We start from the raw sequence: 22299 nt of genomic DNA, 5'->3' as shown, positions 1-22299 counted from the left end.
ATCGCACTCTGGCCTTAGTCTAAACCTTAGGCGCTGCAACGATTATGGCTTCGTAAGGCTACCAGCCCGCATCATTACTTGCTTCAATCCTTCATCGCGTACTAACAATGAGCTTCTGATAGTGATTACCCCCTTCTCTGAAAGCATCCACGAAGCTCAGAAATTCGGCTTGAAAAATAGCGGTGGTCTAGGCAATGCCTCTAGGGCAGTGATATGCATACCTTCCGCGTCGTAACGGTGATATATGGCAGGCAGTTCATAGGGTTCTTTGGGATATCTTTGAGCCACGAAGAAAGCCCACGTTGCTCAGAATGCAACTGCTGGGTAGAGATCATACTACCTTCCATCGGATTTGAAGGAGCGAAGCTTATTGGTACACACGAGTTTGCAGAATTCGGCGGCACCAGTCACGCCCAATGAGATACAGGGTTTCTTGTTGAATCAGGAAGTGTTGCATCCGAAAGGCAGACGCTGGTAGAAGGGTATAACGATGAGTACTGGAGCTATACAAGGTATGCATTTGGTTCATTCAGAGCACACAAGTGCGAGCAGGCTTCGAGTGAGTAACTGACAGTGATTCTAAACGATTCTAGAGTTATCAACTCATCACTGGCATTGCCGTGACAGCTAAGGATCCATGGATTCAAGTCGTAGAGAAACCTTTACTCTGTCTCTATATATACAAGACCACTACATGGGATATATTGTCTGGAATAAACCAGCTAAGAGTCTGAAGGGTTACTCAGTCTCAAAGCGAGCAAGTGCCAGGGTTCAAAGAGCAGTTCTTCTGGAATATGGACTAGAGACAGTCAAACGAACCATCGGCGCCAACGAGCCCGACGGACACGGAAGCGACCGAGTGCCGACGCCGAGCGCCTCAAAGGCTAGAGCGTCATTAATAAGCTTGGCGATGACCCTCGGTTGGCTGTTCATGAGGAAAAGAGAAAAATCTTGCCCAACGTTGGTCATCTGCTGGCAGTTGCTGTAATATCAGCAAAAGTTATCGGAAGGTCCCTTTCACGAGCACAGTATATGCTGCTTCCTCCCTGATCTTGCTCTACGTCGACCTTCCCCTTTTCCATCGCTTTGCTGGGCGGAATAAGCTGCACGCCACTTCACCCGAATCTCCAGCGCTAAGCGGGACCGGCTCTGCCATATTCGATCCATCGCGTGAAGCGCTGTCATAGGCGCGCTGTCAGCTTTCAACTAACTTCCGTCTTCCTGTGTATATCATTGCTTGTGTGATCGGAGCGCCTGGAATATTTTTAGTCTGCTTTTCATTCTTTTGCCTCCGGTTTCTATGCTCTCATAACTGTCAGCCAATCAATACTGGCCATAAGCTTCTAGTGTTATTATCGCAGACAAGACGACTGGCTGCTCTGTCTCCATCCGGTCCACTAAGCCCCCCTATGGGCCTTCCTTACTCATGGTCACAGTAAACAGTTGCTTTGTGCATACAAAGCCATGCAGAACTCAGAAGTAGCTGCGGGATTGTTGCCCTCATGGAGTGTGCAAGATAATCATCGCATCATCCAGAAGGGTGCAGGCACCCACAGCGGCCAAGAACGGAGCATCCGGAGGCGCAATCCACTGGTGAGCGACATTCTCCCGCTCTTGGATGTACATCAATCGAACTTACCGTGACAGGCATGTGAAGCATGTTATAAGAAAAAGGTTAAGTGCGAGACCGAAGGTTCCGGCACAACATGTATACAATGTCTGCGTCGTAATACGATCTGCAAATTTACCACGAGAAAGGAAAAAAGGGAAGACCTCAAAAGGTAGTCGTTTACTGTCTAGATTTTTCACCCATCTTCGACCAGGGGGCACTTGCTAACAAAACACTCGTAGGGCGCACTACGTGAGGACTCTGGAAAATCGAGTGAGGAGGACAGAGTCTCTCCTCCGAGCTGCTGGTCTCCTAAGCGATGACTTAATGAGTTTGGATGATAGGCTCAGCGACGACGATGATGATAGAAGGCCCGACTATGGAAGTGACTCGGAAGATGATTCGATTTCCCCTTATTTTAGTCCCCGCGAGGTCGCCAGCAGGCGTAGTTCGGGGGCACTGACCTCGGATGGCTCAAGGGACTATGATCACCAACAGTACCGTGCGCCAACAGAGGATGATGCAGGACCTACTACATCTTATGCCGCCCCGTCCCGTCAGTCACTCGGCCCTGCCAACTCGTCCAAGCTCCCTGAAGACGGGTGCTCCTCCTCGAAAAAGTGCCCTCACACCCATGCCCCCGTATTCAAGTTGGATAGCAGAGAGGACTCAAGGTACTATGGTATGGCAGTCGTCTATAATGCCACTTTCTTGCATGTATCATGGTCCTAACTTATATTAGGTCGGTCATCTTCTCTGTCCATCCTATCACAGGAAGCACTGGAATGGATCAAGCACAAGACAGGCGAAGATAAGATTCTAAACGTTGTATTCGCCGATTCCAATCGAGATAATGCCTGGGATGCCTGGCGACCGGAAGTATTCCATGACCTGTTTGCCTCGCAAGTGTTCAAGCCTTTACCCCCGAGAGCAGAAGTATTCACTCTATTGCGGGACTATTTTCGCACAGTCAACCGCCTATTTCCGCTTTATCATGAACCCTCATTTATGCAGCTCGTTGAGTGGCAATACACCCAGCAAACCTGTGATGATGCTGCTCGATGGGCTAGTATCAATATCATCCTCTCGTTAGCCTACGAGTACCGGTTCTCTAATTGCCAAAAGTCCGAGAAGGATCGAGAGCGTGCGTGGCTTTACTACAAGAATGCAATGTCAGTTTTTGCGGAGCTTTCTCTGCGACGGACCGACCTCCTAAGCGTGCAAGCCCTTCTAGGCATGGCTTTCTTTCTTCGTGGAAATTCGGGGACCCAGTCGGCATTACCGATAATCACGGCAGCCATGCGCATCTGTCAGCGGATGGGTCTGCACCGCAATATACCAAGGCCTTACCTTACCCCGGAGGAACAGGAGCAGAGGAGGAGGGTATTTTGGATTGCATATATCCTCGATCAAAGGTAAGACTCAAAATCTTGAAACCATGATATTTCTTTTCTTGAGAAACTCTTTAGAGATTTCTAATACAATGATTGTTATAGCGCCTGTGTTCGATCAGGAAGCGCCCCAGCCCAACACTTCGAAGACTTTGATGTCGACTTCCCTGTTGATCATATTCACGATCCGTTCGTGAAAGCTCGTGACGGCTCGTTCTTCCGCCATCTTTGCCAGATTACGGTGATCAAAAGCCGCGTGTTCAGTAAGCTTTATGCAGCAAAGGCTTTGGAGAATAAATCACCAGAGGAGATCTACACCAATATTCGGGAACTACACGACGAGCTTGAGGAGTGGAAGCGTGTCAACGCGCTCGAGTTTCGAATGAAACAAAGAGGTGCTGGTCAGGACTTCCTGCTAGGGTTTGCCTCGGCAGGTCTGCAGTTCGTCTACTATAATACCATGATTATGATACATCGACTGCCTTTGATGATTCAATTTGCCTCGGCGCACTGTATCGCGAGAGGCAGCCACCCCCCAATGGACTATGATTTGATCTCAAGCGAAGCGTCTGCTTCAGCTGCGATTTGCGTTCAAGCCGCCCGGGACACCGTGAGGCTAGTGAACAACTTGCCATGGGGCGATATTGCTTGGATATGGTAAGCAATAAACCAAACCCTTGTTTGTGCGGCAGACCCTTTGACGACTGACAATACCCAGGTCCTTACTGTATTACATCTTCTTGGCGGTGATGAACATCTTTGTGAATATCCTACGAGACCCGCAGAACGACAAAGTCAAAGACGACCTACAGTCCCTGAATATGGCGGCGACGTTCTTCGCAACCCTCATTCCTGGCGATGGGCCAGGCCACTACGCTCGCTTTATGACGAGGATGTGTGCCAATTTCGAGCGCGTAGCCCGGGCTGTCGTCGAGCGAAATCAGAGAACTGTCAAGCCTAGTGAAACGAAGCATCATATTTCATCACGGAAAAACAGCACTGCCGCAAAGGATCCAAAACCTTTCCGAGCGGCATCCCCTCAGTCCTCACCGACAACAGCCTATCCCAAACATACATCAAGCCCTCCCGTGCCTTCCTCCTCCCGCCCTCTAAGCATCGACATCCCGAACCTTGAAGGTCTTCCTCCAGTCAACTGCGCCGGGTATGTGGTTCCCGACAACCTAAGTCCCAGTCCAATACAGGGTCCGACATACTCTCACCCCGTGACGACCATAGCCACGCAGCCTCTTTCTCGACCCGCACCTGCACCTCCATCTGCGTCCTCTCGATCCTATGATAGCGCTTTACCATCAGGCCTTGAGAGCTCCTTCTTTCCTATTACAGTCAACAGTGACGGCTTCAACTTTTCCCAGCCCGAACTATGGCAGATTCCCTTGACAGCAGATTGGGAAGTCACACCACACGCCCTAGGCAGCTTGTTCGGACCTGACTTCAACTATCTCTTCCCGGGACAATCAGGCCCAAGCAGTAACGAATATCAACTCACAGGCCAGGTTGCCGGCCAACCCATGACAACCGCGCCAGCACCTATGGAGTTCGCTTATGCTAATACTATGGCCGAGGCGCAAAATTCGAGCCGGAGTCGCAACCGCAATCAGCATGGTGGCGGGGCGACCCTGCCCACAACTGCGGATCAATCAATGCAAGATAATGGGGGATGGATGGCCGGCATGTATTCGAACCCATATAATTTCCCGCCCTAACCTAACCAACCCGATTTATTCAGCTTCATGTGAAACTGAGAAATGAAATTGTACATACCGAACATGAGTGACGATCAGATATCTAAATTATCATCTGCCTATGGAAATAGATGGATGTCTTTATGAAATTGTGGACATAGTCCATTTGTACTGCACCTTGTACCGTATGTAAACCAGTAAACCAGTAAGCCCGTAGAAGAGAGATACACGGCATAGAACAGCAACCCCAGCCCTTGTTAGTCCCATAGTAATAAAAACAACCCACCCCCAACTAACCAAAAACACCACCAGCCCCATATACATAACCGGTAAATAAAAAAAAATACCTACAAAACGAAATAGAAAGGAAAAGCCACACCTAACCCCCCATACCATGAAAACCCAAGCCAAACACCTCATCATAAAGACCACCCAACTAAAACACAACCCCACTAAGCTTTTTAACGGCCATACTCCAAACCCCACCCCCAAGCTTCAACGCAGACGCATCGTCACCCTTCTTCTTTTCACCACCGCCACGAAGCCCCTTCGAAAGAATCTTCCGCATCTCCACCTCCGAAAGACCAGCCTCATTTCCACTTCCGAATCCGTAAACTTTACTGGCGATCACATCGGTCTTGATATCTAGAGTACCGATATCGCTCTTGTCAATAGTGCTCTCCTGGTCCTCGTCATTATGGGTAGTGTTGTGCAAAATGCGCGTAGTGACAGCAAAGTCGACGTCGATGCGTCGGCGCTGGCTTTGCGGTGTGTTGTCACCCGGAGTGGAGAGGAGAGTGCATCTTGCGCGGAGCGAGGGAGAGTCGTTGGCTTCGAGGAGCTTGAGTTTGGTGACGCCGCAGAATTCGAGCATGCGGGCTTCTTCTTCCAGTTTGAGGGTGAGGTCCCAGGCTTGGGAGATGAACTGGAGGAGGTGTTTCGGGGTGGTGGTGGTTGTGGTTGTGATGTGGAATTGGAGGGATTTGAGGACTAGGAGGCAGATGGGGGAGAGTTGTGCGGTGGTTGTGGTGGTGCGCTTGGTATCGGGTGTGGGGGCGTATTTTAGGTCGATTGGCGATTTAGCATCGGTGTTGGGAGGATTGGGGAAGGAGGCCGGGTGGAAGGTGAGTTGGAGCTGGTTGCGATAGGACATGATTATGGCTGGGCCAGCGGAGGATCCTTCTGGAGGGGAGGTCGCGGAGATGATGCTCCAGCCTGTTTGGCGCTCCAGATTGCGGACGGACACTTTCAATTCGCTGATCTCTTTGGCGCTCCAGCCGCGGCACTCTTCTTTGATTCTCTCTGCTTCCTCGATCTGGGCGGTGTATTCTGCTTTGAGTACCGTGCCGGACTCGATGGTGTCGGTTTTGGTTTGGAGTTCGTCTTGCATCTCCTGCAGTCGCCGCTTCTTCTCTTCGATTTCGGCTTCCACGCCGGAGAGCTTCTCTCTTGCACTGCGTAGTTCGTCCTGGTCGCAGTTCTCCATCTCGTCTGCTAGTTGCTGGAGCGTCGTGGCTTCTTTCTCGAGTGCGGAGTGTTTCTCTTCGAGGCCCGGTACGACTCCGGTCAAGAGGGCTTCATGCTTGGATAGGATGTCACCGTCTGCCTTCATCTCCTGCACGTGCCGCTCAAGTCCATCTTTCAGGCCTTCGAGAAGCTTCATGCGCCACTCGTACCATGTGGCTTTGCTTTGGAGTCTGGCGTGTGTCTTGACGTTGCGGAACTGGTTGTCCATCAATAGACGAATGTCTGGTGGGGCTGTCATGTATTCACGGAACAGCGGCGGGTTTTCGGCGTAGGTCTCGGTTTCGATCGAGCGAATGATCTGTCTCCCTTCAGAGATATAGGATTTCAGTTCGCGGCAAGACTATAGGACTATTAGTATGACAATCAAAGCAATGTTGATAGAAGCGCGGAAGCTTACGTGTTGATAGAGCTCGAGCATGGGGACAGTGCAGAAACCAGCTGCCACGCAGGCTTCAAAGTCAGAAGCACTTGACTTGGTCTCGCTCTCAGTCGAAAGTCGCATTGCTCGCTTGGTAGCACTATCAGGCGCAGTGGTATGCCGCCGTTTTGTCGTCGTGAGCTCCATGAAGTGGATGTTTGTCATGTTCAGGAAATCCTGCAGCTGGATTGGCTCGAATTGTGGGCCAGGCTCTTCAGCAACAGCGTCCTGTTCCTCCGTTGGTTCGGCACTAGACGGTGACTTTGAGGACCCTCGACCGGGTTTCTCCGGACTGGTCGCCAGAGAGCTGCCTTTTGGCTCCTGGAGAGGGGTGGTGCTCATCTTCAATGGGGATCCGCTGAATAGTTTGAGAGGCGAACGGGCTGCACGCCCAACCGTTTCATCCTTTGACGGCGGTGCAGGAAGCCTGATGTTCTTCACTGGACTCACATTTCCACGACCTCTCAAACGCTTTGGTGTGCTATCAACATCTTCATCGTCCAGATCCAACTCGACTGGCCGTTTACCGAGGACGCCACGAGCCGCGCCAACATGCAAGCTCTTTCTCCCACGCAATTTATTCTTCTTCGGGGTGAGACTTGAGATCATGTCTTTCAGATTAGCTGTGGGATCCCGATCATTGAGGGGTGGGGGCGGGAAATGCCCATCTTCCCGGTTCTCCTCCTCTTCGCGCTCTCTCTCAACCTCCTCCTGAAGCTTTACAGGATCCTCAAAGCGCACTCCCTGTTTAGACGGTTCCTGAGGGATGAACTGCGGTGCCTCTTCGCCTATCGAACGACGCTTGTCAAGCATAGCAGCCACCTTGGGCGACCCAAGGCCTTCTTTATCGATCCCAAGACCGGAAGATCGCCTCTTCCCATGGGGTTGCAAGACAAAGAGAGGAGCAGACCCCCCAGTTCCAGTATTCTCGAAAAGACTTTTACGCCTTGGAGATTTTTTCTCGCTTGTAGGTCCTGCAGGCTTCGGCTGTGGTGGCTTCTCGGGCGATGTACTCTGGTCACCAGTGGATTTAGACGGAGTATCAGCAGCAGGAGATAGTCCGCTGGCCTGTGGCGTCGGTTGCTTTGGAGAAGGTTGTGATGTCTGAGAGGTTGGCGTGCTCAAAGCAGCATGGCTTAGGCTCTGTCGGGTCCGTCTGGATCTCACACTCGCCAGGCTAGGGCTTCCATTCTCTGAAGCAACAGCAGCGACATGAAAGGAAGCAGGTGATTTGGCAGGAGACTGCTGAGCGGGTTCCTGGAAGAGCGAGCTGCCCAGGCGAGCAGCAGTCGGTTCGGCATTTGGCTCTACTTCCATAGTTTCTTCGGCGGCCTCCTGAGGCTGTGCTTGGGGTGATATTATCTTACCCACGGCGGCCGTGAAATCCATGCCCTGGGTTTGATCCTCATCTTGCGGTTCAGTTTGCTCCTGGGCTGCAGGAAGTATGCCGCCAATAGCCCCGGTAATCTCCATGTCCATTCCGTCATCCAAGTTATCGTCTTCGTTCTCCCAACTAGAGAAATCTGGTACCTTGGCGTTTGGCGTGAAGGATTCTGCTGGTCCATAGTCGTTCTCATTGGCGACATTGGCCGTGAACGGTTTGTTCAGAACGCCACCAACGACCGAGGTGAATTCCATTGTCATCTCTTCATCTTCGTCTGCGTTGCTGTTGGCCCCTGTTGACTTGGCTGGCGAAATGGATTGTGCGATACCCCCAACGACATTGGTCAATTCCATGGTTTGTTCATCGTATACGGTCTCCGCGCCAAGTGATATGCGACTCCTCGTGCTCTGACGACGGCTCTGCTGACCAGGAATAATACGTCCAATGGCATTCGTCACTTCCATGCTGAGGTCTTCATCCCCGTTGTCGCTTGCCGCATCCATCTCAGCCGGTTGGTCGGCAACGAGCCCTGAGGGCTGTACATTCTCCTGATCATGTCGAGCGCTGATGTCTTCCCAATCAAAGCTTTGGCGTTCGCCCTTCTTTATCCACGGTTGGAAGGCGCCCGTAATTTCCTGGTCGGCAATTTCCATGGACATGTCACCGTCGTCATCGTCTTCAATACCACGAGTGCCTGCCTCTCGGGCCGCTTGCCGTAGAGCCTCGTTCAGCCGGGCACTAGAGCTAGTGCTAGCCTCAGACCCATCTGACCTAGCTGTAACTGCAGAACGAGCGGTCATGTCGTCCATACTCATCGCAGTACTTTCCCCGTCAGAGCCAGAAACAGACGAGTTGTCATCGTCGTCGATATCTTCCTGAGAGCCTTGTAGCCCAGTAAATTCACTACCGTCCGCCGAGCTTCCGCTGAATGGGCTTGAAGACATTTCCTGGGACGAGGTTGAGCGGTTTTGAAGCTGCTGCAGATCTGGGTACTGAACGGGGGAAAAGCCGATGTCTGATTCTGCGTCCACGTCGGGAGAGGAAGGAGGATCTGTCGCGGGGTTCTTTTGCGCAGGGGTCTGGTTTGCTAAGGAAGATGCACGCCTGGTTGAGTTTGAGGTAGACGAAGAGGTCGAGTCATCAGGTATTTCCACAACATTCCATGTGTGCAATGTTGCTTCGGGAGCAAACGATACACGGCGGTTTGCTGTCGCGGTCTGTCAGCTTCATACCAGAATCGAAAAGGATGGTATCACAAACCCATGGATTTCCGGCGCGCCTCTCTTCGCTCAAGTATTGTCTTGCGCTCCCGCTCCCGCTGTTCCTTCTCTTCGCGCTCTCTCACCGCGGCCATCTCATCACGTATTGAAGCGGCGGTGAAGCTGTCGAAAGGATTGGATCTGTCATCACCAGCAGAGCCGGAGGGTTGTGCGGGGGTATCGAAATCTATTAACAGGCCCTCTTTGCCCTGGTCAGGAGCTTCACCGGTGCCGTCATTGTGAGATGGACCGCGAGCGGGAGTCCGTCTGCGTGTCTCCTCGAACGTGGGAATGTTGCGAACCGGAGAAACAGGAACTGTGGGTTTCAGAATAGACTTGAGGGGAAAGGCTGCAGTAGACTTGAATGCGACACGAGTAATCTTAGTATGAGCGACAGATACGGGCATCGGGGGCCAGAGTGCGGAACTACCTTGCGTCGATTGCCATTTGAATCTTGGAGCGCATCTAGACCACCGGGTCCCAGACTCTTGCTGCGCGACTTCTTATCCTTTGCCGAGAGCTTCGGACGTTCGCCAATCGGTTGAGAAGAGCTGATATTTGTTGTTGCATTTTCCTTATCCAGGGTAGAGGTCAACTGCGATCGAGGGACATGGGCGATGGAGCGACGAGATCGCGGGCGGGAAGACCCCGCGGAGTCACTTCGGGACGCCATGGGAGTCTATATTGAGGGGGAACATGAAAGAGGATGAAGATATTCAGGAAGGTAAGTAAATAGCGTCACCCGCGATATCCAACTGATGGTTAGGGGATCAGTCCGGGATTGACAACAATCGATGAGTTTAACTCCCCTAAGTTTCACCATAAACAACTTAGATGGATTGGGCCTCGAGCTTCCCGCGCGTCACCCGGTCGGCGCTCATGTGACCGGGGGATGTAAACAAACCAAAACGGATAGCCCTAGCCGAGTCCCAAAACAGGCTAGCGCCCCCATCGCACACTCACAGGCCGAATATCCGCCATCGTCGAATAAATCTTCTCCAACATCGACGTCGACCACCGCAGGCCCCGACACCCACCCTCCGCGACGAATTATACCACCCAGCTCGACTTCGCTTCCTCGTCGGACTGAATTCTCGCAACAATGGCGACCGAGTTGACCGTCCAGTCGGAACGTGCGTTCCAGAAGCAGCCTCACATCTTCGTCAACCCCAAGGCTCAGGCGAAGAGCAAGAAGGTTGGCACCGGCCGCCGTTGGTACAAGGATGTCGGTCTTGGTTTCCGTACCCCCAAGACCGCCATTGAGGGCAGCTACATCGGTATGCACGACCTATGTTGAAATTTGATTCTGCGGCGTTATCGACTTTCGATCATGCGGGACCGGGACTGGGAATCTTTCGGAGGCTTTGGGGAGATGAGAATATGCCGCTTGGAAAAAAAGAAGAATGTGTGTCCGGGGAGCGCCAGCATGAATCTACGATAAATGCAACTACTCTATGCAAAGGATCGGGATGGAATGCGACAAGAGAAGGAATCAGAAAACAGACATGGAAAGAAAGCGCTTGGCGACAGATTTGCGGAATCCGGCTGTTCTCATCTCTCGAAGGCTCTGGAGAAGTCCAGTCATGTTGTCCAAATTCCAGGTGGGACAAATCACTGATATCGAACAGACAAGAAGTGCCCCTTCACCGGTCTGGTTTCCATCCGTGGCCGTATCCTGACCGGCCGTGTCGTCTCCACCAAGATGCACCGTACCATCGTCATCCGCCGTGAATACCTCCACTACGTCCCCAAGTACAACCGTTACGAGAAGAGACACAAGAACCTTGCCGCCCACGTCTCTCCCGCTTTCCGTGTTGAGGAAGGTGACTGGGTCACCGTCGGCCAGTGCCGTCCCCTGAGCAAGACTGTATGTCAAACTTTCCTTGGGGTGTCTTCTCTAGACGCCGGTGGCAAATGCGTTCCTTTTCTGTTCTTCGGGAAAGGCTATGGATGATGTCCAGCACTATTGAAGATATCCTACATTCGCATGAGTGTACCTCGAATGCGCTAACATTATACTCCGCAGGTCCGCTTCAACGTCCTCCGTGTCCTGCCCCGTACCGGCAAGGCCGTCAAGGCTTTCTCCAAGTTCTAAGCGTCTCGATGAGGAAGGGTGTGTTTTCGCGAGGAAGATAACCTAGGGCAGCGGCGTGACTGGATATAAACGGAATAGTTTCTCGGGTTGGGATTGTTTCACGATTTCATGTCCCAGGTACCCTTGTGGAAGGAATATCCAATGAAAAAATTACTTTGATTCTCCCACATAGACTTTTTTTTTATGCCTGTACGAGAGCTCAGTGCGCTGAGGGGGAGTTCCAAAAGAGTATGCTAGTGTGAAATCTAGCCTTTCTAATCGAGTCACCGTCGCTCCCTGTCTGGGTCTCTTTGTAATGCTCCTTATCGCTTCTAAGATTGGCACATGTCCGTGCTGATTTAGCGCCAATATTAAGGGTCCTTCGTAGGTTTATTGGTTCACTTCGTTCAGTAATTGAGCAACTTTAGGTACATTTCAGTGGCCCTTTGAAATACCTCCAGTTAATTAATCAGACATTACATCCCTTCTCTTTGTACTAACGTGCACCGTTTCGGTCCACTCCCTGATGACTCCTGGCTTCACTTTTCAATAATCGTGAATGTCAAGCCCCTGATAAAGTCGAGACCTCAATGCAGGACATTGCACATCTGGGGCAGGAGGGACAGGCCTACGGAAGAAGCCAGCGTCTTCGGCGTTCTCGATCCCTCGCAAAACGAATGTGAGGCAGAACGTCCTCAGACAACTCACGGGACATACTCAGGACGGAATATCTAGTCTCAATATCATGCAATATATCGCTTTCGCCTTCCACCTCGGATATGCCTCGCATTTCCTGGGTGCCATTGGTGGATGGTGGCTGCATGTAGGATTGACAGTCGTCCTCGTCCAAATTCTGAAATGTCGCTTGTTCTTGGACCCATCTACCAGTGTCCGGGTCAAACATCTCGATAGTCGGGGCACGGATTTCAGACATGTCCAAGGGCTTCAAGTTTTGAGTGTCTTCTTCAGGCCAATCAGCAATAAACTCAGCTGACCTGTCAAGATCATGTTCAGAGAATAGGTTGACTGCCCGTCCACTTCCACTGGCTTCTTCGTCTTCAGTTGTCAGATCGTCATCAGTGTTCCTTATGAAGAACCAGCCAGGAGTCGATATGGGATAACGTTCGGATAACTCGCGGCCCATGCAGGGTGGGCTAACACTAATATCTTCAAGTTCGCTATCACTCAAATTCTCGTCCTCTGTCTCAGACCCGCATTCGGTGGCTGAGTCGTCATCCGAAATCTCAACTGACTCCGGACGTCCAGCTTCGCTGACACTGGTAGATGGTGTAGAACGGCCATAACCAGCGTCTACTCCCTCGTAGAAGGACTCCCAAGTCCCTTGTCTCTTCAGTCTCCAGGAGCGGAATAAGCCCTCACTCACCTTCCTGCTGAATTCAATTGGGAGATTGATAGAGTAGAGGAATTTTCCTATTGCAAATCCTGAAGTGCGGTCAAGTTTGCCGGCACCTCTAGCTAAATCACTATGTAAGTGCTTCCTGTTGTACTTGTATGAAGCTAGTTTTTCAAGTTGCAGAAATTCTCCAATATCAAGATACTTATCTGCGAGTTGTTGTATTGTACTTATTTTCACAGCACAGATTATAGCAGCAGGTGGTATCTTCCCCCAAACTAAGAATTCGCCCCTACCGTCGTAGCCTCGGATCCGCAAATTCTGTTCTCTGAAAAGCCTTCCGGCGGAGTATATCTCGGTATCAAGCTTTTGTGTGTTAATGATTGATATAATAGCACCTTCTTTATTCCAGAGTGCTCTGTGGACGGGCGCAAGCATTGAGCAGAATGTAGAAATAAATGGAGATGGTGTTTTCTCAATGTGGACATGTCTTGAAAAGTAATCATTGAACTTTTCTTGAGGTATATCTCCGGGTGTGAAAAATTGGCGTCCATCTGCAAAAAGACCGGCCATAATTAGCGTTTTTGAATTAACGCCTTGGCTGTCGATATTCGACCATCTGTATATGACTGGGGGCACTTCATCAGTCCAATATGGATGAGTTCTTTCTTTCTCAGATTCCTGCTGAAGGTGATATTAATTTATATTGCTTCTTAATCAGACACCAGGTAGCTCTCACAGCTGAAAGTTGTTCTTGGACACACCAGAAGCAGACTTTGTCGCCACCAGTGCATAAGCTAATATCGATCTGGGTTATATCAACGATTTCCGGCACCTGTGCTTGTACTTCAATAGCACTAACATCCCGTGTGTCGGAGCGCTGTACCATAGGGACTTGATTCTAGAGAAGTTAGCATCCAGCTTTGTGAGGCTAATGTCCCAAACATACCAGCGTGCCCTGAGAATCAACTTGTGGTGTCAAGCTCTGCCGTTGGCTATAGGTTTCTTCATTGTCGTCGATATAATTCGGGACTATGTATAGACCTAGCAACCTCGCAGTCTTTTTAATCTGTCTTAAGGTGGGGAGCCAGCGCCTATGCCCCTTAGTTGTATGCTGTTGTACCTCTCTCCACTCAGGGTATGCATATCTCACCATTTCAGCCCACTGCGCGCGTAGTGTACTTGAAGGAATGCCATTAGTAAATCCACATTCCGTCAGCTCTAGTCGGAACACGCGATTGAATATCTCTTTGAAGACACGCGTGTTTCTCTGGAAGAACTCAAACAGGCAGCAAAGGAATAGTCTCTGTTCCTGTGTCCATTTGTTTTGAAGTCGCGGGGTCCTATAGTCAAGACCAGTCTCGAGCTCCATCACGGCAACTTAGTAGCGGAAGAAAGGGTAGTGAGATCGAAAAGTATGCTAAAGTCTTAGACTGAGGCTTCAGCAAGAGAAAAGTGTGCCACAAAAATATCACCACTAAAAGTGGGGTGAGTGGGGGATATTGCAGTGAGCAAGGGACTGGTGAGTGAAGAAAAGTGAGAAAGCCATAGTAATAACGTAGCTTGAGATACTACAAAGTCAAACATGGATACAAGTTTCTATAAGTACTGTTAATACTCTGGTTGTACATGAAAAACAGGATAAGAAATAGACGAATGCCTACTATTCTGACAACTGGTATTATCGATTTGGGTGTGGCTACTGAAACCTATGCCTGTAAGAGCTCACTAGGCTGGGTACGAGTAAATTCAAATGATTTCGGTGTCATTATCACATATAAGTCGTTTGGTGCTAGGTTTTCTGTTGAGATCGATTGTGACAGTATACTGGTAGTTGCAGTAGAAAAGCAGTTCAGGATATATATACTATCTAGTCACGTGAGGACACATCGCAGAGCTATAATCATAACTTGGAGAATCATACTTGGAGACACAACTTATGGCTCAAAAGATAAAATTAATTATGACAGAATGATTCGAATAATTTTACTACTACGAGTGACACCTTCAACTCCCATCTCTCACTTGTGTTTGAGAGAGGTCGTCCTCACCAGCGTGGTCCGTATAGTTCGCCGGATAACATCATCGCACCGACCCAAACAGCACTAGGCGGTTCCTAGCCTAGTTGGGTGCAACCGGGCGCTCCACTGCGATGCCGCTTCGAAGTCCAACACCCCGAACTGCCTGAAGCTCTCTCCCCGAGTCGTTCATCATAGCTCCCCCCTCCTGTTCGCTTGACCGCTTCATTTCTTGGAACCCCCACCCTTCTTCTGAGGGATTATCTGGCAGATCATCCCTGTCATACCGAAAGTTCCGACCCCCTCTCCAGGAGTCGGCACTTCGACCCCGTCCCACTTCACTATTGACAGGCTGCGTAAGAATCACAAGTTCCGCGACATGGCAACTTGACGCATCATGATTATTTTTGGAATTGGCGTGGGCAAAGCATTCAGAACACGACTATAGTTTTGGTACCCTCTCATCTTCGATCGATCTGGTTATCGTTCCCCCCCGAAACCCCCCTCCACCTCGAATCCAGCTGCCTGCCAGATTCCCCTGATTTCTGTTTCCGACCAATTGCTGTGACGGAGGACAGCCATATTTGAACATGTCTCACAACTTTGAGAAGTCGGTGAAGGGAGCCACTAAGATAAAGGTTGGTAGGAGATTCCGTGTCTTTTCAGGGGATGGATGGTCTCGCGCAAGTGCTGACAATCTGGTTCTCATCAACAGCTTGCGGCCCCCAAATCCAAATACATTGAACATATCCTTGTCGCGACTCATACAGGCGAGGCAGGTGTTGCAGAGATATTTCGGACGCTGCAGCTCCGACTTCGCGACTCAACATGGACAATCGTTTTCAAAGCTCTTATTGTTGTCCACCTGATGATAAGGGAAGGACAGTTGGATGCTACATTGCAGTATATGGCAGAGAACCCCAGAAAGCTTGCGATCAGTGGATTCTCAGAAGGTGGGAGACAATCAGAACCTGTACGAGGGGCTTGCTGACATTTCGATGTTACAGTACAATCGCAAGGCCATAATATTCGAAGATATTCCGACTATCTCATTGCGCGTGCGCGAGCTTTCGAGGATACAAAGACTGACTACGTGCGAAGCGGACAAGGTCGAATGAAGAGACTGACAGTGGAGAAGGGACTTCTGAGGGAAACAGAAATAGTTCAACATCAAATTCATGCACTGCTCAAATGTGACGTGGGTCATCTCCTTCCCTTGCATCATGGCCGTTATGACTGACACGTTTCAGCTTCTCACCGACGACGTCGAGAACGAGATATCGTTGACCGCATTTCGCTTACTGACCTTGGATCTTTTGACCCTGTATTCGGTGATGAACGAGGGAACAATAAACGTTCTTGGTAGGTGCTCTGCTCAAGCAAACGTGGGAAGCTCTAACTGGACTGCACAGAGCATTACTTTGAAATGTCTCGACCCGACAGCGAACGTGCATTGGAAATATACAAGACTTTCACGGTCCAAACGGAAGAAGTTGTGAAATTTCTGGGAGTTGCCAGACATTTCCAGTCTGCGACGCGATTGGAGATCCCTAAGCTCAAACATGCTTCTACGGATTTGACGCGGCTTCTGGAGGACGATCTCAATGACCCGGATTTCAACCTTCGCCGGCGAGAATATTTGGCACGGAAGCAAGGGAAGAGCGGCGGGACTCCTCCGCCTGTGAGCAAAACTGCGACAGGCGATCGGGCTGTTAGCAACTCAAACACTATGCCGGCCCGGCCTCAAACCCAGCCGAATCCACAGACACAGAAGACAAACCAATCGGACCTTATCGACTTCTTTGATTCAATCGAGCAGAACCAGCAGCCGATGGCCCAGACCAATCCGTTCCAGCAAGCGCAATTACAGCAGCAACCGCAGGCGATGCAGTTCCAGCAAACAGGATTCCCACCGCAGCAGCAGGCTTTCTACGCGCAACCGACAGGCTTCCAACAGCCCCAACCGACAGGGTTTGACCAACAAGCGGCGTTTGGGAACCAGTTTGCGCCGCAGAATACTCAGCAGTTTGGCCAGCAGCAACTGGCTCCCCAACCTCTTCAACCCAACCACACCGGGGCCGGATTTGGTGGGTATTCGGCGCAGCCCCAGACATACGGGTTCCAGTCAAACCTCGCTCCCATCCCACAACATGACATGAGCGCGTTCTCCCAGCAGCAACAAATGCCAATGGCCCAGCAGCAGTTGCAGCCACAGTCAACCAATCCTTTCAGACAATCAATGTTAGTGAGCACGCCGACCGGATCGGCTGCGCCTGCCACCCCCCTAAACCGTCAAAATACGAACCCCTTCGCACGACGTTTATCAACAGTCAACCCGCAGCTCGAAACCGGTGTTCCCCAAGCTTTCCCGCAGGCACAGGCGCAAGCGCCCCAACAGCCAGCGCCACTTCAAGCTCAGCGAACGGGAACCAATCCGTTTGCCCGTGCCTCCTCTGTTCCCCCACCGCAGCCACAGGGCCTGCAACCTCCTGCTGCGGCTCCTCTCCGTCCAAACCCTACAGGGAGCACGAATCCTTTCCGCCAGAGTGCCTTTGTGAACCAACAGACAGGCCAAGGATGGCATGTCGGTGGGCAACAGGGCACGATGGGAGGCTTGGAGCAGCTGGATACGGTGCCAATATTCCCGCGACCGGGGCTATCATAACGTTGCTTACAAAGGATTTTAATCTCTACAACGCCACACGCAAACAAAATAGTGTGTTAGAACATAACTATTTCTCCTTTCCCTCATAATACTCTTTTATTGACTTGCATTGGGTTTCTTGATTGAGTGTTTTGAAAGCATAATGGCGAGGCTCGCAGTGCGGGCCCGACCGTTGACCATGTAGCGATAGCAGATGTCCAGTGACAAGAGAATATAACACAGGATTGCAGCAGTTTGAAATATTTCCCGGTCTGTATCTAGGGTGAGTATCAATTAGCCAGTAAAATAGGCAGAGAACTCCGTACTTGCGACGAGTCCGCATGGGTGTCGGCCATCAGCAAGGGGGATGGACGGCCTGGTCTTTGTGAAGCCTTCCTACTTGACCGACGGTGACCCATTGCCCGGCTGACTCCAGTATAAGTAAACGTTCCCACTGTATGGAAAGCTCTCACTGCATAGACCAAGTAGATAGTAGTCTCTGCCTACGGGATATGTTCTGTATTCGATTAACAGCGAAGCAGCCAGCTCGCTGTTCGTGGCTCCTTGGGGGCGCGAAATATGTGGCTTGTCCTCTAACCTGACATTCAGGCAGCCACTTTAGACATCGCTGACCGTCAGAATGGAGCTGGTGACTACTGTGGTTATGAGGTAAGGTAGGCTTGTATCCAAATTCTCGATCCATTGTTGATCTTCCAGTTGTTCTGCGGAAAGAGCTGCTTTCATAGGAGATATACTGCCAATCCTCAGTCGAGATTGTTTGGTACTGCTCAAGGATGAGGGAGAGGCACGCTTATCTGTCGGGTTGTAACAATGTCTTATTACTGAAGTAACCAAGGCTTCCTTTGTCTCTGATTCTTCACTCTTGACTGCTCCCATCTTTCAGAAATGCACCGGAGTAGATCATGTCTTGTGACTACCTTAGTGCTGGTTTTGCTCTCAGAATTGATACATGTACTTCAGTGTTTAGATGGGATATATATGAGGTCGTTCTAACACCTTCAAGTTACTGCTTCCGAATTTAATGAGCCACTACGGACGTAGGTCTGCACGCTCCCAGGATTTGGTAAAGTAAGTGCCTACGTGTCTCTCACTGCTTTTACTCCAGCTCAAGGAAACTCGAAGTTACTCAAATAGCGTAATGGAAGCAGTTTCCGTGACTATCAAAACTGTTCAGATTTTTAGGAGAGCAGGCAGCCAGCTAGAAAAACGAATTAGCAACTATTATGCTCACAATGCTTAGTTGATAGTGATGTTACACTAGATCCAGAGCATTAACCCCTCTTTCGAACTGCCCTGGAAAGCTATTCTTACTTTCCTTAACCAGCAGTTCAAGAAAGAATAGATGTCGTCGTAAAAGAAGACGGGAATAGCATTGAATCAAATCTGCTGCTAGAGGGCTGCAGCAGCCAGATTCAGACTCCTCAGCTTTCGCCTTTTTATGCAGACCGGCAATTCCGACTTCAATAATCGGATCTTGCTCCCGAGCCAATGACTCGTGTTCTATTGAGGAAAGTGAAGCCAATATCTGGGCATTAATAATAAATATCCAGTCTTCCTCGGTTAGTGGTATTCTACTATATTTAGTGTCCTACTTCGTCACTCCTTTGCCAGCCCGTTAGAAAGCAAACACTCGACTAACTTGAAATCACAAAGCCGTAACCACCATTTCATGCATCACACTAGACAGTAAATTAAGTCATTAGTAGACAGCTCACGAGTCACCACTGCAGTCACCACACGATCAAATCTCCGAGCACCCATTCAAGGCCAACCAATCAAACCCACACCATTCATACGCACGGAACTTTTCATCCCGGTATGCCGAGCCAAGTAACTATCACCGGATTCGAATCTCCGACGCGTCCAGACATTTCAAAATCCACTTTATCCACACAAACAGTATCTACTCCGTAGTCCGTACACACAATCTCCATAGTCCCATCCACTGTGTCTTTCGTATCCATGCGAAGCCGACAGACCCGATCCATCACTCAAACCGGCCTCTCAGCAGATGTTGCCCAATGCGCACCAAGGTATAGCTCGACCAAACAGATCGCAGGTATGCGTGTTGGTTGAGGTCTGGATCAACTAACGGTGGACCGATCGGCTCGTTCCGATAGAAACATAAATTAAATCACAATCCACAGATACTAAACTACTCACTATCTCACTCCGGTAGACTAATTAGTCAGAAGTTGTCGCTGATGTTGTTTCAGTGTGAGTCTAGATAGAGTTTGATGGGCGGGTGCGGGATCCAGAGGTTTAGCCTAGTAGACTTGTAGACTTCTTCTAGTTCTACGCGTATGCGTATATCTTCGTATACGGCGTACGAGATACGTGGTGTCGACGCTGTGCTGTTGTTGGCCTGCTCCTGTCTCTCTTGTGGTGAAGAATTGTTGGTAAGTCTAGTCTAACTGGCTAGTCAGTTTTCATGCTAGTTTTGGCCCACACTGGTGGGACGGAGTGTAATTCGTATCCACTCTTAGATGTGTATCAGGCTCAGCTGTATGTACTCTACTTGCCGGCTAAGTTTTGAGAATTGAGATGCTTTTACTTGTCGCTTAGCTGAGAGTATATACGTACGTACTCAATATTGTCCAGATTTTGGGTATTGATCATTAATATACTGTCAATGGTAGTTGGGAATCCTAGTTACTCCGTACTCCGTATGATTGATTCCAATTGCGCTAGAGGTATGGCACTGAGTGCCAACCCCTCTTCCACATCCAGCTAATTACTTAATAAACGATTGGTCTTAGCCCAGTGGCAAGCGGATATGACAGCCGTCATCATCCCAAAACATTCCTTGTTCCGTGCTTCGACTCAGAGATATATCCGAAGTTTTTATTAAAAATCTCCTCCTCCGTTTAGTCAGCGGGTGCAGGATTCGTCGTGTTGAACTAACTAGTCGGCAACTAAAGCTACTGACTGGATTAATTAATATCAGTCGTAGCCATATCTGTTATCTACTAAGCCACTGGAGCATAAAGTACATTATTATCATAATACAAAGTGAAAAAAAGAAAAAGAGAAAAAAAAAGAAAAAAAAAACAAACTGCATATTGGTCCTAGCGTGCGGACCTGAGTGCCCGATCTAGATGGGGTCTATGGAGAAGTGTAATAGTAGTCTCTACTAATTAACTATCGGCTATATAATAAAACGTCTCAGAAGCCTACTGGTTACGACATGGTTTTAGGGACACATGCAGGGAGACCGATTCGTACGTAACCTGGCGGCCATGTTGCGGTCAAGTTTAGTAGGCCAACACCTCCCGATGTAACTCTGTGCAACTGCAACAATCACAACTGGGAGGCATGTACATATGAGACTGGCTTGACTCGTGTGCATAAACCCCGCAGGCGAAAGTATGTACGCCAACGGCACACACACAATCACACAAACAAACACACAGAGAGGGAGAGAGGGGGGAGCCAAGAACGGGTTGTTCGTTTTCATCCCTGTATACTTCAAGTATGGGCGATCGCTGCATGAAAGGTAGCAGTCAAGGCGCAGTGCAGATAGCTGCAGCCAGCATAGCATCCTGTGCGTGCTTTTGCTGTTTGTTTGGCGGATTGGCTGGCTGAGTGGCTGTTGGGCGTTGTTAGTTTACTAGTAGCTTACCACACACACACTAGTGGAAGATTTGAGTGTGGAAAACCATGGTGTGGAGTGTGAAACACCAAGAAAATAAAGGAAGAGGACTATATGAAACCGAATATCAACGATACTTAGTAGCTAACTGCTCTATCAAACGTCTGCCAAACTTGAAATAAAGCATAACAAGAACCGTTATCCCTCGGGAGAGGGTCATACAAAGCGGAACGGAACAATCTGGAATGACGTGCTCAAACCGTTGCGGTCAATCGTAATGGCGGTGGATCAAACCGTCTTGGCTCGATTTTAGTTTCTCCCCGAAGGACGGGCGTGCCTGCTCGTTGGGAAAGGAGCCGGCAAAAGTGTCAGCCCTGAAGACTCCCTGACATGACGTCCGTGGAGTCGCGAATTTGATTGCCGTGGAGTCGGGCATTGACAGATGCTAATATATCTCTGGCTATGCTGGTTGTAGCCTGGCGATGCAACAATAATCGAGCAAACTTAACCGAAGTGGTGTTCTCGGTGTTCGGTTGGATTGGCAGGGAGAGATACATCATATTTTTGACCGCGCAAGGAGAACCCTCCAAAATGATCCAGGAGGGAAAATTTGTCCGATCTGCTCCGATCGGAACAGGTGGATCCCGCCGGTTTGTTATGGGCTTTTCGGATGTCTCCTGCTGGTCTTGGACTGGATTTTAACTTCCGACTAACGCGGTTTTCTGTATGTGCCAGAGGGAACTGCGGAAGTACGGGGGGGAAGAAAGAGGAGGATGGCTTGTTCTGCAGATGATTAGTGTGTTGTGTATGCCTACGGTAGTATCGATCAAACATGTAGTAAGTAGTATCTCATCACATTCTCTCCTGTTTGTTCTGAAAAACTCGATACTATCTATCTGATTCCTAAGGTGCATAGTAAGTCTGGGCACTACTTTCTAGATGATATTAATTGTGGTCGCCCCTACTATTAATAACCTGCGGATACTCGTAATGCAATGTACTCCGTATTACTCAGGTTCAGAGTCTCCAATTCGCATCGAGAAATTTTAAGTTGCTGCTCCACCCGGCACCGGCTGCTGCAACATCCGAGATCTGGACCTCGTGTCTATTTTGTTGCATTCATTGTATTGTCCATTATAAGGCATTGCCATTGTTGTGTGCCGTTATCATCATATCAATTTGTTAACTAATTCTGTAATTGCCGAGTAGAAGTGATTGTGAGCCTGTCAGGGTGACTCGTTTATGTACCTGTGCCTGCATTTGTTCCGGTATTGTTGGCCGCCAAACAAACCGATCATTGGCTAC

At 49.7% G+C, this 22299-nt stretch overlaps 5 protein-coding genes across 5 annotated transcripts; 3 read left to right on the top strand and 2 right to left on the bottom strand.

The window, feature by feature from the left end:
* Nucleotides 1-1325: 1325 nt before the first annotated feature.
* On the top strand, nucleotides 1326-4853 carry ASPBRDRAFT_558411 (transcription factor domain-containing protein). Its single transcript, XM_067627452.1, has 6 exons — nucleotides 1326-1593; nucleotides 1648-1781; nucleotides 1852-2291; nucleotides 2352-3024; nucleotides 3106-3657; nucleotides 3719-4853. Exons 1-6 carry the CDS (start codon nucleotides 1465-1467, stop codon nucleotides 4722-4724), a joined length of 2934 nt encoding a protein of 977 aa, XP_067480158.1. The 5' UTR covers nucleotides 1326-1464; the 3' UTR covers nucleotides 4725-4853.
* A 286-nt stretch (nucleotides 4854-5139) lies between these two features.
* On the bottom strand, nucleotides 5140-9964 carry ASPBRDRAFT_124133 (kinetochore-microtubule binding complex subunit SPC105; the record flags this gene model as incomplete). Its single annotated transcript, XM_067617669.1, has 4 exons — nucleotides 5140-6570; nucleotides 6628-9239; nucleotides 9293-9650; nucleotides 9722-9964. 4 exons carry the CDS (start codon nucleotides 9962-9964, stop codon nucleotides 5140-5142), a joined length of 4644 nt encoding a protein of 1547 aa, XP_067480157.1.
* A 429-nt stretch (nucleotides 9965-10393) lies between these two features.
* On the top strand, nucleotides 10394-11519 carry ASPBRDRAFT_65192 (40S ribosomal protein uS17; the record flags this gene model as incomplete). The annotated part of the gene is made up of 3 exons (XM_067628516.1): nucleotides 10394-10568; nucleotides 10920-11158; nucleotides 11318-11519. 3 exons carry the CDS (start codon nucleotides 10394-10396, stop codon nucleotides 11384-11386), a joined length of 483 nt encoding a protein of 160 aa, XP_067480156.1. The 3' UTR covers nucleotides 11387-11519.
* A 212-nt stretch (nucleotides 11520-11731) lies between these two features.
* On the bottom strand, nucleotides 11732-14522 carry ASPBRDRAFT_206747 (uncharacterized protein). Its single transcript, XM_067621781.1, has 4 exons — nucleotides 14384-14522; nucleotides 13669-14318; nucleotides 13459-13620; nucleotides 11732-13403 (listed from the first exon to the last, which is right to left on the bottom strand). Exons 2-4 carry the CDS (start codon nucleotides 14089-14091, stop codon nucleotides 11994-11996), a joined length of 1995 nt encoding a protein of 664 aa, XP_067480155.1. The 5' UTR covers nucleotides 14092-14318; nucleotides 14384-14522; the 3' UTR covers nucleotides 11732-11993.
* Nucleotides 14523-14898: 376 nt separating this feature from the next.
* ASPBRDRAFT_42667 (ENTH domain protein) lies at nucleotides 14899-17642 on the top strand. The gene is made up of 5 exons (XM_067624847.1): nucleotides 14899-15375; nucleotides 15453-15690; nucleotides 15745-15935; nucleotides 15988-16099; nucleotides 16150-17642. The coding sequence occupies exons 1-5, from the start codon at nucleotides 15328-15330 to the stop codon at nucleotides 17400-17402; spliced, it is 1842 nt and encodes a 613-aa protein (XP_067480154.1). The 5' UTR covers nucleotides 14899-15327; the 3' UTR covers nucleotides 17403-17642.
* The last annotated feature ends 4657 nt before the right edge of the window (nucleotides 17643-22299 follow it).

The sequence above is a fragment of the Aspergillus brasiliensis genome (genome assembly GCF_001889945.1).
Source record: "Aspergillus brasiliensis CBS 101740 unplaced genomic scaffold ASPBRscaffold_5, whole genome shotgun sequence".
In the NCBI taxonomy this organism is placed as follows: domain Eukaryota; kingdom Fungi; phylum Ascomycota; class Eurotiomycetes; order Eurotiales; family Aspergillaceae; genus Aspergillus; species Aspergillus brasiliensis.
The sequence above is the reverse complement of the archived record's forward strand: the minus strand, read 5'-3'. Positions and strand labels throughout refer to the sequence as shown.